The 19,588-nt window shown below is 51.4% G+C and overlaps 1 protein-coding gene across 11 annotated transcripts in view; it reads right to left on the reverse strand.

The window, feature by feature from the left end:
• ASCC1 (activating signal cointegrator 1 complex subunit 1) overlaps nt 1–19,588 on the reverse strand; it is a 41,004-nt gene that overhangs the window by 21,169 nt on the left and 247 nt on the right. For 2 of the 11 annotated variants that reach the window (XM_071564393.1, XM_071564401.1), the window contains exons 2-7: nt 16,217–16,341; nt 14,148–14,250; nt 12,624–12,721; nt 10,009–10,187; nt 3,603–3,739; nt 345–464 (exon numbers count right to left, since the gene is read on the reverse strand). In XM_071564393.1, coding sequence (XP_071420494.1) covers nt 345–464; nt 3,603–3,739; nt 10,009–10,187; nt 12,624–12,721; nt 14,148–14,250; nt 16,217–16,325 — 746 coding nt within the window. In that variant the 5' untranslated portion in view covers nt 16,326–16,341. Of the gene's footprint in view, nt 1–344; nt 465–3,602; nt 3,740–10,008; nt 10,188–12,623; nt 12,722–14,147; nt 14,251–16,216; nt 16,342–17,235; nt 17,550–19,425; nt 19,563–19,588 lie in introns of those variants that run through there. The other 9 variants (XM_071564396.1, XM_071564404.1, XM_071564402.1 and 6 more) reach the window with 9 other exon arrangements.

Genomic DNA, 19,588 nt, shown 5'->3' on the forward strand with positions numbered 1-19,588 from the left:
ATTAATCTGGATTGCAGGCTGGGAACCAGACTGCAGAGGCCAAGTCATCCTGCCTTCCAAGTCATCTCAGGAGTATCTCCTTGACCATCTTATCATCCCCCTGTGAGCAGTGACTCCATTATTCAACCTGACAGACTGCTGCAGAAACAAATGACATCTTTCAGCTGCACCTCCAGTGACTGATTCAAAGAGCAAACACATCACTGCCTTAACCGGTTTGGAAAGCAAGCACGACTTCATCTTCCTGACTGCTGGCCCAGGGGCTGCCAGCAGTGCCCATCAGCTCCAGGGGGTTTCCCTGGCACACTGAGCAGGAATGAAAGAAAGGAGCGTGGGGAACTCACCTGTCTGAGCCATCCTTCATGTGGACTTTGGCGTAAAGGACATCGGTCATGGCAGGGTCGTCGTTCATGTACTCCACTCCTGCCACCTCCACAGTCAGGGGTTTGCCTCCAGTAATTTGGCTGAAACCCAAGAAACCCCTTGTGTTAAAAAGCAAAATGCCACACCTGCTTTTGAAATGCAACACCCTCATGCACACCCTGTTTCGGTTTGCTAAGGCAACGCTACTAAATATTTTTTTGCCATAGCTAGACACAAATTTGAGGTTAAAAAGGACCCAAATATTATATAGACCACATGGAGCTTTGAACTTCATTGAGGAGTTCTTCACTCTCTGTAACTACCTGAAGGGAAGTTCTGGCCAGGTAGGGGTTGGTCTCTTCTCCCAGGCACTCAGCAATAGGACAAGGGGGCACAATGGGCTCAAGCTCTGCCAGGGGAAATTGAAGTTGGAGAGCAGAAAAAATTCTTTGCAAAGAGAGTGCTCAGGCATTGGAATGGGCTGCCCAGAGAGGGGGTGGATTCCCCATCCCTGGAGATTCTTCAACTGAGCTTGGCCATGGCACTGAGTGCCATGATCTGGTAAAGGGACTGGAGTTGGACCAAGGGTTGGACTTGATGATCTCACAGGTCTTTTCCAACCCAATCCATTCTATGATTCATTTTCCCATATCTTTGAGGTTGTTTGCACTGAAATAAAAACCCAAATACAAAGAGTTTCCCCACTTCCTGAAGCTCAAAATGGTACAGTTCCTATTGTCCTACCACCTCGAGAAGTAAAATAATTTAAATTCATAAGTTCAGTGTTTCTGACACACGTTAAGGCAACTTGTCAGTGTTCACAGGCCACCTCAAACTCCATTTACATGTCAGAAAACCCACCAGCAGTAAAGAGTACAAGTTCTCATTCCAGACAGACTCCTGCCTTTCCCTGTGAAAAGAGCAACCGTGACAGTCTCCAGCCTGCTGACTTTTGCTGGGAAAGGTAATGGATACAGAGCACGGTTCTAAGTGCACTGCAACATCCACCAGCAAACAGAGCTGGTTGAGAATCAGCTCCAGCTCCTCCTGCGGGAAGGAGACATGGAAAATGCATGCAGGATGTAATATGCACTCCCACACCTGCAAACACACTGTGCAGTGGATCTGCTTCCCAACACGCAGCCCCCTTGCCTTGCCTTTCCCACCAGAGCACTGATCCCTGTGAGTAAGTCATGTCCTGTTTCACACCAAGGCCCCCTGGAAAGAACAGGGAGTGTTCAGGCAGGCAGATGTAACAAGATAACAAGGTGAGCGTGACTTTGCTCTGACCTTGCTCTGTTCTGTTTGGCTCACCCATGTGGCCTTTGAGGTTCTCAGTGGAATGATTATTTCCCTTCCCAGTATGGTTATCGGGAGGAAAAGAGCAGAAATGTACCATTATGCACATCACACCCACAGCACCAAAGGTCATGTATTCTAAAAAAAGGGGTCAAAAAGGTCACAGCTACTTTCACAGCACACTGCCTGCACCTAGAAAAGGAAATGAAGGCTAATGAAGGTTTATGTGGGTGGAAAGGAGCCTAAATTAATTTTCCAAGTATATTTATTTGGGTGTGGCAGGGGAAATAACCTAATGGCTGCATTCAAGTGTTGAGTCCCCCTCCACTAAAGGAAATGGGGAGCAAAAATCATCTCTGTCTCAGTTCAAACCACTCATGAGGAAGCTGGCACTTTCCAAATGTTGGAGGCAGAGCCTTCCCCTGGAAACACACTCGCATTTCTGTTCAACAGCTGAACAACTGGAGCCGTCATTTTAAAGGCAGAGGCATGAATTTGGGCCATGCATTATTTCCCACAGATATTACCTGGCACAGCATGGCCAATTCCTCATGCACCGAGGCAGCAAATAAACGAATGCAAAGGATCCGTGCTCTGTGTGCAAAGGCTTGGCAGAAATAAATAAATAAACCACTCCCTCAGGCCATCTCCAATTTCTAAGCTGAACAGAGATAAGCTAATTAAGGTGCCACTGGACTACATTTGCAGCTAAAGCCCCAACATCTGCAGCTCAGTGTTAACAGGCAGCAAAGGGAGCCGCGGCCCCGGAGCAGCTCGGAGTGTTCCAGTGACTGCTCACATTGCTGCCTTCCCTGCACGCAGCTCCCACGCCAAGGAATGCGTGTCAAGGACAGCTCAGCATCTGCTCTGAGGCAGGAGGGAATGCTGTGCCAGAGCCCACTGCAGGACACGTGCACAGGTGAGGGAGCTCGGCCCTCCCTCTGCAGCAGGCGGGGACAGCGGCAGAACCCGCTCACACCGACAGAACCAGGGTGCACGTGGGACACAGAAATGAACAGAGGGGGTTTTCAGGGAGTGCTGAGGGGCTGGGCTGAGCTGCAGGATGCTCTCAGGCTCTTAGTGGCTGCTTGATGATTTCTACTGCTCCCATCTGAAACGTTTCAGCCTTTTCCTAGAGTTGAAAGAGACTACTGAACTGCTTTCCTTGTCACTGCCCCTTGTCAGGCCAGCATGCAGAAAGCAACCTGGGGGGTCTGACTGACAGGAAGCTCAACAGGAGCCAACAGTGTGCCCAGGTGGCCAAGAAGGACAATGGGATCCTGGCCTGGATCAAAACTAGCGTGGCCAGCAGGCCCAGGGCAGTGACCCTTCCCCTGGACTCTGCCTTGGGGAGGCCACACCTTGAGTGTTGTGTTCAGTTCTGGGCCCCTCAGTTCAGGAAAGAGATTGAGGGGCTGGAGCGGGGCCAGAGAAGAGCAACGAGGCTGGAGAAGGGACTGGAGCACAAGTGCTGTGGGGAGAGGCTGAGGGAGCTGGGGGTGTTTAGCCTGGAGAAGAGGAGGCTCAGAGGTGACCTCAGCACTGTCTGGAACTGCCTGAAGGGAAGTTCTGGCCAGGTGGGGGTTGGTCTCTTCTCCCAGGCACTCAGCAATAGGACAAGGGGGCACGATGGGCTCAAGCTCTGCCAGGGGAAATTGAAGTTGGAGAGCAGAAAAAAATTCTCTGCAGAGAGAGTGCTCAGGCATTGGAATGGGCTGTCCAGAGAGGGGGTGGATTCCCCATCCCTGGAGGTTTTTAAGGTGAGATTGGCCGTGGCACTGAGTGCCATGATCTGGTAAAGGGACTGGAGTTGGCCCAAGGGTTGGACTTGATGATCTCGGAGGTCTTTTCCAACCCAATCCATTCTATGATTCTATGATTCTGTGCTGCTTTCCACCCACTCAGGCTTTTGCTGATGACATCCCTCTTCCACCACTTACTCCACAAAGTCTTCTTTGCATTGCTGCAGAAGGTCACACGCTTTCTGGATCTCTTGTTCGTTCAGCAGCACCAGCGTCCCCAGAGTCAGGTGAAGCTTTGCAGGGTTCTGGAACAGGCTGCTGCTGACCCCGTGATCCTATAAATCAGTCAATCCATCACATATGGGTGTCATCCACACACATCCTGCCTCCTTCAGAGGGATAAATACAACAGAGAACAGGTACCAAGCCCCTGGCATCAATCCTTTTATCTCTCGTTGGGTTGGCAGTGACTGGAAGTTGAAAAGAGAAACAAGATTTCCCAGGCTTTGTGAGGAAGCAGCTCAGCCTGGCAGGCAGGCACAGCCCCACCACAGCTCCCTGCCTGCCTTTCCTGCCCAACAACAGCCTGGAAGCACATTCCAGCAGGCTGCAATTGGGACCCAGGACCAGCAGCACTCACCCATATGGGGTTTTGGGAGGAGACTTCCACAGCTGTCGAAGCAGCAGCTGCCACCAGCAATGAACTCAACACAGGCCAGCACAGATTTAACACTTAACTCCATTTCTTGTGCAATGAAACTGGAACCAGCTGTAGTGACAAGCTCTAAATGGTCTCTGAATCCTGCCTAAACACAAGTTGCACCCCACAACACAAGCACAGCTAATACCAGCTCTGATAATGACATTTTTCTTCTTCCTATGTGCCCTGTAGTTTGCCAAGATGAATTAAGTTTAAATTCCCCTTACAAGAAGAGCTACGTGTTGTTGCTGGGGATGAACTGTTCCCAGGTGGAGCAGTGGTTACACTCAGCTTTAAGAAACATGTTCTTTTGTCCTAGGATGCTTTTAAAAATACCTTCAGGATGGTTAACACACCCATGTTAAAACAATTATTTTCACTTTGTGGGCATTTTCCATCAGCACATTAAATAACCTCTCATTTTAACTCCAGAAGAAGCCAACCTGCCAGCCCATGGAAGCCCTTCCTCCACCTGAAAAGAGTCCACTGACTGAGAATGACAGCTTTGAAGCTTCTAGCTGTGCTCCTGACTTTGAAATAAAACCTTTCAGATGTTTAAACACTGCAGTATCTCAGCCCGTCAAGAGTTTAATGCCCCACATCTCACTCAGCATTTTTCATGCCTAATGACCAAATCCAGACCCTTCTTTGCAGCAAAGCTTATGGGCTGGACTAGGGACAAGCCAGGCTGCAACACAGAGGCCACAGGCTGGCAAAAACCAGGGATGGCCCCACCTCACTCCTCCCCACCTTCCCCTCCCTGCAGTAAAAGCCTTGCAGCTTCTTTTAATTCATCCTGCTGTTAACATGCATGACAGGACATGATTTCTCTCTCCATCAGCCTTTTTTCCCCAGTGAGATCCACAGCCAGAGAGTATTTGGCCCATCACAAAACGACAGCTTGTGGGTAACAGAAACTGGGAGAAGGTTTGATTATGTTTGGCTCAACAGGAGCCAACAGTGTGCCCAGGTGGCCAAGAAGGCCAATGGGATCCTGGCCTGGATCACAAATAGCGTGGCCAGCAGGCCCAGGGCAGTGACCCTTCCCCTGGACTCTGCCTTGGGGAGGCCACACCTTGAGGGTTGTGTTCAGTTCTGGGCCCCTCAGTTCAGGAAAGAGATTGAGGGGCTGGAGCGGGGCCAGAGAAGAGCAACGAGGCTGGAGAAGGGACTGGATGTGGCACTGAGTGTCCTCTTAAACACCTCCAGGGACAGAGAATCCACCACGTCTTGATCCAACCCCACTGTGATCACCACTGTGCCCTGGGCTGGTGATCACAGTGGGGTTGGATCAAGGGTTGGACTTGATAATCTCAGAGGTCTCTTCCAACCCAACTGAGAAGAGAAGAGAAGAGCAACGAGGCTGGAGAAGGGACTGGAGCACAAGTGCTGTGGGGAGAGGCTAAGGGAGCTGGGGGTGTTCAGCCTGGAGAAGAGGAGGCTCAGAGGTGACCTCAGCACTGTCTAGAACTACCTGAAGGGAAGTTCTGGCCAGGTGGGGGTTGGTCTCTTCTCCCAGGCACTCAGCAATAGGACAAGGGGGCACGATGGGCTCAAGCTCTGCCAGGGGAAATTCAAGTTGGAGATCAGAAAAAATTCTTTGCAGAGAGAGTGCTCAGGCATTGGAATGGGCTGCCCAGAGAGGGGGTGGATTCCCCATCCCTGGAGGTTTTTAAAGTGAGCTTGGCCGTGGCACTGAGTGCCATGATCTGGTAAAGGGACTGGAGCTGGACCAAGGGTTGGACTTGATGATCTCGGAGGTCTTTTCCAACCCAATCCATTCTGTGATTTTCCCTTGCTATAGACAACCAGCTGGAGTCACTCCCACAGGGGGCACAGATGAGGTACATTGGCAAAGTCATTTGCAGGTCATAAAGACAAAGCCTCATTTTCTGCCCCAGCACGATTTGTGCTGTAAACACCAACCTGCCCCAAAAGCAGAGCTTTCCAACCCTTGAGTGTGGGCTGAGAGCTGACAAAGCAATGGCAAGAGCCACACTGCCCGGGCTGGGGAAATCAGCAGGGAAAAGCAGTGCACAGCCAGCAGGCCAAGACCCAGATAAACCTCCTGGTTTACTCCCTCGTGTTTCAGACAGCTCCTCAAAGCCCTGCTTACACTCCCTACTCTTTCACAGGCCAGCAGATCCCACTTCTCCCACACACAGAGTGGATGCTGCGTCAGAGGGAGCTCTCCCTGGAACAGCCAATGTTCCTGCGGGTGTCTCAGCAGCCCCTCCTGGCTGGATACTGCTCACTGAGATGCAAAAAGGCTGGAACACAGTAACTCTAGTCCCAGACCATGACATGCCTTCAGCAACCGCTGTGTCACCTCACTGGAAGCCTAAAACTGTCTCCAAGAGTTCACTGTTCAAACTGGGTTCTCTAAGGATGCACTGAGAGGCAGGAAGAACAATCCCTTTACATGCCATCCATATGTGAGGACTGTCCATTTTAGCTTATGCCTTTCCCTGACACTGCCCTGTCATGGTGAAAAAAACCCAACTCATTTCCACTCAGGCTTAAAAATTGTCATTTTTTCTCCCTCGTGCTAAGACTTCTCCCTGTGCTCTCCTACTTTACAAGAAAGTGTTTTATCTGGAGTCTTCTCTTTGCAACAGTTGGTTCTTCAAATCTCTGACCCTGTAACAGGGAAGCCATAAACCAGAACACACTTCATGCCTGCTACATGACAAGGCAAAGGATCAGCTCCTTAGCTCTTCCTCCCTGCCTGCCTCCTCTCTACTGGCTTAAAAGCTTCCAGTGTTTGCAGACAGATTTATGTTTTTAGGGTTTATTCCCTAATAGTGGGATTTTGCATGCCAGCTCCATGCCCTCTGCCACTCTGATCCACAAACAAAGGAATAAGCCAGGAAAACAGCATTTCCTCAGGATTGACTGAAGAGCTGCAGGCTCAAAAACCGCTCCCATTCCCTGTTCCTTCCACTCAGAGACACAATATCTCATTAGCAATGTTTGATATTTACAGGTTGCCACATATTACACCAATCATGCTGCTTTGCCCTGCCTGTTCAGCCAGCAAACACTCTGCCTGCACAGCTCTCAAAGACCCAACTGTGATTTTCCACAGCAATATCACTGCAAAGTCTCTTCCCTTTTCCACCTGCATGCTCAGACAGACGTTTCAGTTCTCCTCACTCTGACACCTACACGACTGTGTGAGGAGAATTCCAAGGTCATCCAGTCATGGCACCTCCCACTGCACCACATCAGTGAGGAGCCCGTCCAGGTGAGCCACCTCCTCATATTTATGTCAAATTAAACTCAAAAGAGCCTCCCCTCAGCCCTGCTCAGGACTGGCAGCCCTGACTGTACAGCATGAACAACACCTCAAGTGTTCTGTATTTCAACACAAGGTTTATCTTCTAAAAGGTGTTACAGAAACACACGTGAAAAACTCAGAAAGCACCTACCCACTGACATAATGCTATAAAATATAAATGAATGGTTGTCATGGTAACTGCTTCAGAGAGAAACAGAGTCCCTCACAAATGCTCAATGGCCAGAAGAAACCCTCACACACACACCCCCCTGGTCCTTTCCCTTCCTCACCGATATTACCCCTCATTCAGAGACTGGAGTTTACCCAATTCTGTGATGTTTTCCACCAGGAAGAGAAACGCTGTCACTGAAACCTATTCAGATTTCTCCAAGTATCCTGAGAAATCCCGTGGCTTTGGACAAATCTATAAGCTCTCTTATTGCTCTGCAAGGCACAGTTTTGAATTACTGTTTTTCATTACTGATGTGCTTTTTGGCAGACCCTGCTGTGAGATAAAGTGGTATTAGAGTGGCATTACTGGCTGGAGGAGTGACTGAGAGACGTCCAGGGCTGTAATACACTCCTCCAGCTAACAGGCAGCAATAAATACATCCACAAACCCTTCTGCTAACACCAGGAGAAGGGAGGGCAGAAAAATAAAGCACTATATATTCCTGGGCTACACACATGCAACCCCCCAAGTACTTGTTACTGACTGAATTCTGCATTTCAAACTGAAAACAGGAACTCTAAAGCTGAGGTAAGCAGTGCCAGGAACATTTTAGGGGACTCAGAGCTGTCCAGGCACAGAACAAAAACTGCAGCAGAGACAGAAGGTCAGGCAAAAGGAGATAAAATGAACACAACCAGCCTGGTCTCTGTGCTTCTCTGACCAAGGCTGGGTTGCTGCAGCTTTCTGGGACAAGGAGAACATGAAGGTTTGCAGATGTTCCCAGGCAGCTCCTTCTGAATGTGCCCACACTGGGGAAAGCACAGAGATAAATTTGTGAACATGTTTCTAAGGGGATGGCAGAGCTCCCAGTTAAACTGACACTTAGGAGGGAGCAAGAGAGGAACGATGTGACAGAGGTGAGGTCAGGAGGGGTCTGAAGAGCAAGTAAATCACCAGCTGAGGTGGCACAAGGAGGGCTGTAGAGATGCCCCCCAAGCAGGAGGCAGGACAGACGAGTGCTCTGCAGGAAGAAGGGTTGGTGCTGGCATTAGAAACCAACAGAGGGAGCCAGGCCACCACTGACACCAGGCCGAGGTCTGGCCCTCCCTGTTCAGCCAACACCTTCCCAGGCTCATGTTTCTATCCCCGTGCCTGCAGGGCTTTCCTTTAATCAAGGTGAGCTTTAAGAAAGGCAGTACCGCTGGCTGATGGGGAGGGGTGACCCTCCTGGCCCGAGGAAAGGGTTGTCCTCACTCTGGCTGGTCTCTTCATCTGTTGACCAGTTTCAGTTGTGTTTAACATCAGGAGGAAACCCCACTGACAGAAAGCTCCCAAAATGTCATGGAAATAAGCAGCTGAGTGGAGAAGAGGGGCTTGAATCTGAACTGCCAGGAAAGACAAGACTGCAAAGCCAGCTCAGATCTGCTCTTTGAGATGAGACAACTGACATGTAACTGACCACAGGAACTTGTGCAAGAACTCCTAATTCCCCAGACAGCAGAAAACTCACACCCACAGCATGAACACACAGCAAACTAATCTTAAGCTGTGCTATCTGCATGACTGTATTTTCCCCTTTGCAAGGCACACACAGAATTGAGGGCCATGAAGGTCAGACGATGAGCCCACAGAGCCTGCAGTGTGTGCAGTGTAACCTGCAGCAGCCACAAAGAGAACTCCTCTCTCCTGTCCAGAGATGTCCTCCAGTAGATGCAGAGGACACAGCAGTTTAGTAACACCACCCCTTCCCCTCAGCCCAGTCCTGTGCACTGACACATCACTCCTGTCAAATGAGGCACATGCTGAAATAAACCAGGGAATACAGAGACTTTCTTTCATTCTGTTCCCCATTTCCCTATGCCTAACTATTTCCTGCTGCTCCCAAAACAAGATCTGAAGGCAAGTAGGAGGGACTGTCAGTACAAAGTCTCCTGGGGAAGAAGGGAAGTGATGAGATTTGCAGGATGGCATGTGCTACCAAGTCACTTCTCACTCAGCTCTGGCAGTGACACCCATCTCTTCCTTCACTGTCAGGAGCCAAAAGAAAAGTGAAACAGAAGCAGCAGCAAACTCATGAATTCCCACCTGGCTTCATGGTTATGTGGAAATCATTTCAAATGTACAAAGGTCCACTACATTATTTAGTGGCTTTCGTATTAAAAACAAAAAACCCCGACCCTCTTTTGAATCTTAGATATCCTCCCATCTATAAAAATGTCTAAGGGGAACACAATATTGTACTAACAATTTACTAAGTAAGCCATTCCATCTTTCAGAAGATTTCCCAACAGCACTCAACAAATCCACAGCAGACCCACAAACATAAGTAAAAGGCCTGTTAAAAATGCATTCCTAGGCAACAGAATAGAGTAAGGCCTTCAAGGTAAACACAAAGAGCTCTCTCAATAAATGAAACAGCACTCTGCATTTCAGCTCCCATGTGCATCCTTACCTTTGAGCATTTCTCCAGCACTTCCTCCTTGAACTGCAGGAACTTCTCCTGGATGGCAGGCTGGTTGAGAGCCAAGGACAGGAAGTGTGTGAAGGGCTGTTTCTTACGGAAGCTGTCCAGGAGCACATCGATCCGCGTGCGGGCGGAGGCGACACCGCTCCGGTGCTGCCCGGTGATCACTGCGGGGAACAAAGCAAGGCCTGTCTGCTTTCCTTGAAGCTTGACACAGAAAAGAGACCAAAAAACCTCCTAGTTTTGTGGAATTTCTGATACTGCTTTGCAAAATGCTGTTTGCACAGCAGGGATTCTGAACAGCATGAAGTGCTGAGTCGGTTTGTTCCGGTACAGACCATCCAGCAATTACAGAAACCAGAGTACCACAGATTAGAAGTCACACATTAAACTAAGCTGGACACTTCAATAGGATGAAATGGTGAAGATCCCAGATTTTGTAGAGTTAAAGCCAAGGTTTCTCAAGTTTGACAGGTCATGTCACTGAACAAAGAAAAGGCAGAAGTCCAACAGTGATGAAGATGCTTCAAGACCACCCCGAGGGATGAAGTCAGGAGACCACCAACCAAATTTGAAGCTGTGGAGGACAAGAAGGATCTTTGAGTTGAGAGAGGGATTTTTGGAACTCCAGGTAGATTCTAGGGTTTACTGGCAGGTACTACATTAGTGCTGTGAGAAAGACCAACAGCTAGCAAAAACAAAGGAAGATAAGGAGGTTTTAGGTCAGCCTGCCCATGAGAAGGAATGTTAGGAGATAAGTTTTCTCACAGCAAAAGTGAACATCTGTCCAAAAGTGCCATCCAATTGAAAGCTGTAATGAGATTTATAGACACTGTGATTCAACCTATGGTACTGGACTATGGGTGGGATTTAAGAATATATATTGTGTAATTTGAAGTTAGAGGGGGAGCTTTACTTTTACCTATTTTTATCTTTCTTCTTGGAGTGATTTAATAAACTATCTTTTGTGTGTGATCCCTGCAGGCTGTGCCTCCTTGTTTTGGCCACCACGATTTGCTGTGAACTCTCACACAAAGCCAAAAGAAAAGCTCCGCCCACGATTTCGCCCAGTAATTAACATGGAAATTAGAAGGTGTAACTATCAACTGAAGACTTTAAATGGCTCATTTTACACAAACAAGTTAGGCAAGTTTTTGTCCAGCATGAACTGGCTGTGCCTCCAACGTTGTCAATAAATACTTTGCTGCTATTACAATAAAACTTTCTCTTAGCAGTTCTTTTTTATGGAGTTTTTGCTTATCAAAGGTAAATTGAGACTAGTTAAATGGATCATGATATCACATGATACTGGTCTGTGCACTTTAAAGTATCAAGATTGGAGGATTTTGTGAGGGTGGGAACATTGCACCCAGGAGGGACTCAGCAAAACCTGCCTGGCAGCCCCTCCCTGCTGTCAGACCCAGCTCCTGGGGAAGCAACAGGAGTCAAACCCCCAACCATGCACTGAGAAATCCTGCCAGACTCCCTGCCTGACTTAAAACACCTGACACTGCTGTGTTTTGCTCTGCAATGCCATCAAAAGTATCCCTCTGCTGTCAGGAAAGTCAGCTCTGAGTGCCTGAAAAACAGTAACTGAGAGTCCCATCCACACAGCAGCCCTTCAGATTTCTAGAGCATTATTTCAAGTTTTCATAAAGGCAGCCAGAGTGAAGCAGCAAACAAAACTATCAAGGATGAAGATGGCCTGTGTTGTTTGTTCATGCACTTCAAGGCACCAAACTGAGAACACTTGAGGAGCTCGAAAGGAAAGAACCACAAGCAGCACAATTTTCTTGGCTTCCTATTATTGCATGTTTTTAACATCTCTCAACCTTCTTAATAGTCCTTCACAGTCCTTGGGAAGAAGTCAAGACCCCCTTCTTGAGAAGTACCACCACCCTCAGTGCAGCACCACAGTGGGATCCCCCAGCACCTCCTCCTCACAGCTCTGTCACAAACACAACTGCACACAGGGACAACAATCCCTGGAGCACATCCAAAGGAACCCTCCCAGAACCCACCCTGGCAGACCCTGCACAGGGCAGCCCTGGTTGGCAGTGCCTCCTTTCTTTCTAAGTCCCTGGGAGTGATGAGAAGGAACATATGGTACAAGAAAGGCTGCTCTCACTGCTGGGATCAAGTGACAGCATCAGAATGGCAGCAATGTCATGAAAATCTTCTCATATGAAAGCACATGATGACTTTATTTTGTGCATAAACACAGGTTTAATTCAGTTCCTTGGTAATGGAAAAGGTATTACTTTAAAGGCAAAAAACAAACAAACAAAAAAATCCAACATATTCAGGGCCAAAGTTCCCAAGTCAGTCATTTAAGGCCCAGAAGTGACTTTGGTGAAACTATTCATTGAATTAAAACAGACTTTTTTCTCCAAAAAGCCTTACACTGCTTTGTAAGGATCTACAGACAGAAAAAATGAACTCGGGAGAAAAGTGAAGTGATTTTCCCAGAGCCATACAATGAGTCAGTGCTGTGTCAGAAGCAGGAATTAAAGGGAAAACAGCTCCTGTTCCCCTGCCCTGCTTAAACTGTGGTTTTGCAAGACCCAATGAAAGCACAACCATTTTCTGCGTGATCAACTCACCAATTTCTCCTTCCACTCCAGGCTTAGGGATGCTGATGGAGGTTCGAGTCTCTGTTTCCAGCCTCTTTTTGGTTTCCCCTTTCTTCCCAATGATGTACCTGGAGGCACAAAGAGCAAGAGCTCCACTCACAGAGTGTTGTTGGGCCACCCTCCATCCACTGTGTCCAGAAAGGAGATGGGCCAGGCTTTGAGCTGGCCCTAGGCATCTGGGGACCCCCAGACTGTGCTGGAGGGGTACACACACACAGCTCCCACCCAGACACAAAGGGGATTCCCAGGATTCACAGAATCATAGAATGGATTGGGTTGGAAAAGACCTCTGAGATCATCAAGTCCAACCCTTGGGCCAACTCTAGTCCCTTTACCAGATCATGGCACTCAGTGCCACGGCCAAGCTCAGCTGAAAAACCTCCAGGGATGGGGAATCCACCCCCTCTCTGGGCAGCCCATTCCAATGCCTGAGCACTCTCTCTCCAAGGAAGTTTTTTCTCATCTCCAACTTCAATTTCCCCTGGCAGAGCTTGAGCCCATCGTGCCCCCTTGTCCTATTGCTGAGTGCCTGGGAGAAGAGACCAACCCCCACCTGGCCAGACAGTGCTGAGGTCACCTCTGAGCCTCCTCTTCTCCAGGCTAAACACCTCCAGCTCCCTCAGCCTCTCCCCACAGCACTTGTGCTCCAGTCCCTTCTCCAGCCTCCTTGCTCTTCTCTGGCCCCGCTCCAGCCCCTCAATCTCTTTCCTGAACTGAGGGGTCCAGAACTGAACACAACACTCAAGGTGTGGCCTCACTAAAGCAGAGTACAGGGGAAGGATTCAACACATGGCCAGCCTGGGACCTTGGGATGATGCTGAGCTGTGGCTCACAACTGGCTTTAGTTAAAATGAGTCAGTTGGTCCATGACAGCTCTGCCCAGCACATCCTGCCACAGCTTATTTGTCAGCTGGGTTATCCCTTTTCCCATTATCCCAGCTGAGGAAGAACTAAGGGCTCTTTTTCTGCTTTTTGCTTTGCTCAAGGTAGTCATTTGCCAGCATCCAAATACACAATGGACCACTTTTCCTTCTCTACACTTCAGCAAAACTATTCAACTAATAAAACTGTCAGAAATAAGTAGACAGAGCTCTGAACACTACAGGCTTCCCAGCAAACACTGGACTGGAGTCAACAGCTGATTCCAGTCATGGTGCTTGCCCTGAAAGCTTTCACAAACTCCCCCTGCCAACCTGCTCGCCCCAGTTCTTCTTCCCCTTCCTTCTCCCACCCTCCCTGATGCTTTTAGGTTCAAGGGAAGAGATGCTCAAACACTCTCCTCCCAGCCAGCAAGCACCACCTGCTGTCTCTGCCACAGGGACAGCAAGGAGTCAAGTGAGGCACAGTTTTCCCTCCCCAGATGCTCAAATCCACAGCACGGAATACATTTCAGAGATCTGGCATTCACCCTGACCTCAAAAACGCCAATATTCTGTGCTCAGCTGCTTCCTCAGCTGGCAGCCACTCAAACAAACCCGAGGCACACAGGCTCACTTGTACAAGGGGCTGGGAACCTCCACCCGGCACTGGAAGCCTCGCTCAGTCTCCTCCACCACAAAGGCATCGCAGGGATCGTCGTCGGGGCAGTCACCGGGGCCTACAGTGAAACACAACAGACCCTGTACAACCTCTGGGGAGTCTGGCAGTGCCTTATGTAGGACAAGTCTCCTCCCAGCCTTCTCCCAAGGTTAAATCAAGGAGGGAACAGGCTCAAAAACAGCGTGGCCAGCAGGCCCAGGGCAGTGACCCTTCCCCTGGACTCTGCCTTGGGGAGGCCACACCTTGAGTGTTGTGTTCAGTTCTGGGCCCCTCAGCTCAGGAAAGAGATTGAGGGGCTGGAGCGGGGCCAGAGAAGAGCAACGAGGCTGGAGAAGGGACTGGATGTGGCACTGAGTGTCCTCTTAAACACCTCCAGGGACAGAGAATCCACCACGTCTTGATCCAACCCCACTGTGATCAACAGCCCAGGGCACAGAGTGCCCTGGGCTGTTGATCACAGTGGGGTTGGATCAAGGGTTGGACCTAATGATCTCAGAGGTCTCTTCCAACCCAACTGAGAAGAGCAACGAGGCTGGAGAAGGGACTGGAGCACAAGTGCTGTGGGGAGAGGCTGAGGGAGCTGGGGGTGTTCAGCCTGGAGAAGAGGAGGCTCAGAGGTGACCTCAGCACTGTCTAGAACTACCTGAAGGGAAATTCTGGCCAGGTGGGGGTTGGTCTCTTCTCCCAGGCACTCAGCAATAGGACAAGGGGGCATGATGGGCTCAAGCTCTGCCAGGGGCAAGTGAAGTTGGAGAGCAGAAAAAAATTCTTTGCAGAGAGAGTGCTCAGGCATTGGAATGGGCTGCCCAGAGAGGGGGTGGATTCCCCATCCCTGGAGGTTTTTGCACTGAGCTTGGCCGTGGCACTGAGTGCCATGATCTGGTAAAGGGACTGGAGTTGGACCAAGGGTTGGACTTGATGATCTCAGAGGGCTTTTCCAACCCAATCCATTCTATGATTCTATTCTATGGTTCCTCTCTGCTGAGGAAAACTGCTTTTTATTTATCACCTTGCTCCAGAAAACATAATGATTGCTTCTAAATCTGGGAGGCACAGCAAAGAGGCAGTTACAGCCCAGGCTGTCTCTCAGCTGGAATTGCTGCAATTCCCACACAGTGGGAATGGTCTCTTCTCCTGGCAGGGAGGGAGCCACGAGCCCACTCAGAAACTTAAAATTGCAGAAGAACACAAATAAAAGGTGAGGAGTGTTTTGGTCCAAGTGATTAGAAAATAGGAATTCTCATGGCCTCAGAGAAATAAAGGGAATGTTTTAGCTTTGTTCAATCCACTGGAAGGCAAGGTGGGAGGAGGAACAGGACACAGCAGCCACAACCCTTCCCTTTGGAGAAATAACACCTGTGCACACAACAACTCACACACAACTTCAACAAACATACAGGCAGAAAGAGAAGGTAAAATACACTGGGACAGGAAAAACTTTCCCCCAAAATAGAATCATAGAGTGGATTGGGTTGGAAAAGACCTCTGAGATCATCAAGTCCAACCCTTGGTCCAACTCCAGTCCCTTTACCAGATCATGGCACTCAGTGCCACGGCCAAGCTCAGCTTAAAAACCTCCAGGGATGGGGAATCCACACCCTCTCTGGGCAGCCCATTCCAAGCTGCTGCAGGAGGGCAGTTTTTAAAGGCACAAACACTGCAAGGACAGAGGGCCTTTAGCAGCTTCCACTGCTGCCATATCTGCAAATAATCAAGCTCTGGAAAAGAAAGGCACTTCAGCAACCTGGGAAAATCAGACCTATAGAGCTAATTTGTTTTTCCCTTTCCTTGAAGATCTTTCACATCCAGCAAGCAAACTGACAGCAGCACAGCCAGTCAACCCCTCCTGGGGGTGACTGGGATTACTGGGGTTACTTCCACTCTTCAGGCCAAAAAAAAAAAAAAGTTTTCTCCCTCTTAACACTTCCCCACACCTCATGAGCAGATCTTTGTGCTCAGGAAAGCACCAGAGCTGACCCTGAGAGCCTCCCTGGGCCCCCTGTGTGGATGTTTTCCCCTCTCACCTGCACAGAAATCCTCCTCCTCCTCGGGTGGGAAGGGCTGCTCCTGGATGAGATTCTTCCGGTACACTCTGCCCCCGATCCTCACCAGGGGGGGCCTCAGCACATCCATCCTGCTCCTCCTCCTCCTGCAAAAACAGGGACACATCTCCAACTTAGGCCAAGGAAAGGTAAATTCCATCCAGTCCCACCCCCTGCCATGGGCAGGGACACCTCCCACCAGCCCAGGTTGCTCCAAGCCCTGTCCAACCTGGCCTTGGACACTCCCAGGGATGGGGCAGCCACAGCTTCTCTGCCCAACCTGTGCCAGGGCCTGCCCACCCTCCCAGGGAAGGATTCCTTCCCAACATTCCATCTAAATCTCCCCTCCTTGAGCTTAAAGCTCCTCTGTGTCTGCACAAGAGACTTCAGAAAGGCAACAGCTCCTCAAACCTCACAACATTCAGAGTAATTTCAGGAGAACTTCAATTCCACTCATCAGCTGGTAAAGCACAATCAGGTATAATTTAAGCAAAATTTAAGCAATAAAAGACATGCAACTCTCCCTAAAGCTCTCAGGTTTCAGGTAAAACTCACTGCAGCCCCAGTCAACACAATGTTTCATAACTCCTTTAGGCTTTGGCCAGCACTGAGTTAAATCTTTTACAGCAGAAAACATTTAATGGTGTAAAAACAAAGAACTGGGAGTGATCTGTGAGTTCACATCTTCACTCAGAATTCTGTGTGCACTGAAATGGTTAATTTGAGTATCTCAGTTTGCCTTGGGTTTCAAAACAGGAATCTGTTACTCAGAAAACAATGTCACCATCAAAAAATCCACCTTTGTGAGAAGGGTCACCTGCCCACTGCAACACAAGAGCTAAAAATTAGGAGCTTGCCTTTGAAGAAGCATTTATTCTAAACTAGGTTTATTATAGTGACACCAGGTTCAGAAGGTCAAGGCTTCTCCCCTCAGTCCAAGTCCCACCTTCTGAAATTGCTCACAGAACCACCAGCACTGACACTGAAAATAAAAAACTTACACTTAAAAAATTAATAGTTCCCATAATAGATCAAGGGAAGGAGTGTAGAGGTGAACTGTGCATAGAACACGGAATAAACCATGAAAAACATCACACTGTGCTGGGGGTTTGTTTGTTTTGGTTCATGTTTTTAACACACTCAGGGGCATCGCAACTTCTTAACTCGGGGCTGCTGAGAGCGGAGCAGCAACGGGAGTTGGGAGGGACAAGGGCAGCTGGGACTGAGCCTTTGGCCAGGATCCCAATCCCGAGGGCAGGATGAGGGCCAGGATCCCAATCCCGAGGGCAGGATGAGGGCCAGGATCCCGCTCCCGAGGGCAGGATGAGGGCCAGGATCCCGCTCCCGAGGGCAGGACCAGGGCCGGGATCCCGCTCCCGAGGGCAGGACCAGGGCCGGGATCCCGCTCCCGAGGGCAGGACCAGGGCCGGGATCCCGCTCCCGAGGGCAGGACCAGGGCCGGGATCCCGCTCCCGAGGGCAGGACCAGGGCCGGGATCCCGCTCCCGAGGGCAGGACCAGGGCCGGGATCCCGCTCCCGAGGGCAGGACCAGGGCCGGGATCCCGCTCCCGAGGGCAGGACCAGGGCCGGGATCCCGCTCCCGAGGGCAGGACCAGGGCCGGGATCCCGCTCCCGAGGGCAGGACCAGGGCCGGGATCCCGCTCCCGAGGGCAGGACCAGGGCCGGGATCCCGCTCCCGAGGGCAGGACCAGGGCCGGGATCCCGCTCCCGAGGGCAGGACCAGGGCCGGGATCCCGCTCCCGAGGGCAGGACCAGGGCCAGGATCCCAATCCCGGGGGGCAGGATGAGGGCCAGGATCCCGCTCCCGAGGGCAGGATGAGGGCCAGGATCCCGCTCCCGAGGGCAGGATGAGGGCCAGGATCCCGCTCCCGAGGGCAGGATGAGGGCCAGGATCCCGCTCCCGAGGGCAGGATGAGGGCCAGGATCCCGCTCCCGAGGGCAGGATGAGGGCCAGGATCCCGCTCCCGAGGGCAGGATGAGGGCCAGGATCCCGCTCCCGAGGGCAGGATGAGGGCCAGGATCCCGCTCCCGAGGGCAGGATGAGGGCCAGGATCCCGCTCCCGAGGGCAGGATGAGGGCCAGGATCCCGCTCCCGAGGGCAGGATGAGGGCCAGGATCCCAATCCCGGGGGGCAGGATCAGGGTCAGGATCCCAATCCCGAGGGCAGGATCAGGGCCAGGACCCCAATCCCGGTGGGCAGGATGAGGGCCAGGATCCCAATCCCGAGGGCAGGATGAGGGCCAGGATCCCAATCCCGGGGGGCAGGACCAGGGCCAGGATCCCAGTCCCGAGGGCAGGACCAGGGCCAGGATCCCAATCCCGAGGGCAGGATCAGGGCCAGGATCCCAATCCCGAGGGCAGGATCAGGGCCAGGATCCCAGTCCCGAGGGCAGGACCAGGGCCAGGATCCCAATCCCGAGGGCAGGACCAGGGCCAGGATCCCAATCCCGAGGGCAGGACCAGGGCCAGGATCCCAATCCCGAGGGCAGGACCAGGGCCAGGATCTCGCTCCCGAGGGCAGGACCAGGGCCAGGATCCCAATCCCGAGGGCAGGACCATGGCCGGGATCCCAATCCCGAGGGCAGGACCAGGACCAGGATCCCGCTCCCGAGGGCAGGATGGGGCCAGGATCCCGTTCCCAAAAGCAGGATCATGGCCAGGATCCCGTTCCCGAGGGCAGGATGGGGCCAGGATCCCGTTCCCGAGGGCAGGATGGGGCCAGGATCCCGTTCCCGAGGGCAGGATGAGGGCCAGGATCCCGTTCCCAAAGGCAGGATGAGGGCCAGCATCCCGTTCCCAAAGGCAGGATGAGGGCCAGCATCCCGTTCCCAAAGGCAGGATGAGGGCCAGCATCCCGTTCCCAAAGGCAGGATGAGGGCCAGCATCCCGTTCCCAAAGGCAGGATGAGGGCCAGCATCCCGTTCCCAAAGGCAGGATGAGGGCCAGCATCCCGTTCCCAAAGGCAGGATGAGGGCCAGCATCCCGTTCCCAAAGGCAGGATGAGGGCCAGCATCCCGTTCCCAAAGGCAGGATGAGGGCCAGCATCCCGTTCCCAAAAGCAGGATCATGGCCAGGATCCCGTTCCCGAGGGCAGGATCCGGCTCCTGAGGACACTATTTAGAGGGGTAGGGGCCACTCCAGGGAGGTCGGAAGGGGCACAGCAGCCTCACCACAGCCCACACCGCGCAAACCCCCGGTGGCACCGAGGTCAGGGAAGCGGCAGAACCCCTCGCCTTAACGCCTAAATCCCTGCAGGAATGCGGCGGGAGCAACGAGACCTCCCTCCACCCTCAGCCCCGGCCGCCATTTTGTGCCTCCCCCTCCCGCCCCGCC

Source organism: Pithys albifrons, chromosome 9 (genome assembly GCF_047495875.1).
Source record: "Pithys albifrons albifrons isolate INPA30051 chromosome 9, PitAlb_v1, whole genome shotgun sequence".
Classification (NCBI taxonomy): Eukaryota; Metazoa; Chordata; class Aves; order Passeriformes; family Thamnophilidae; genus Pithys; species Pithys albifrons.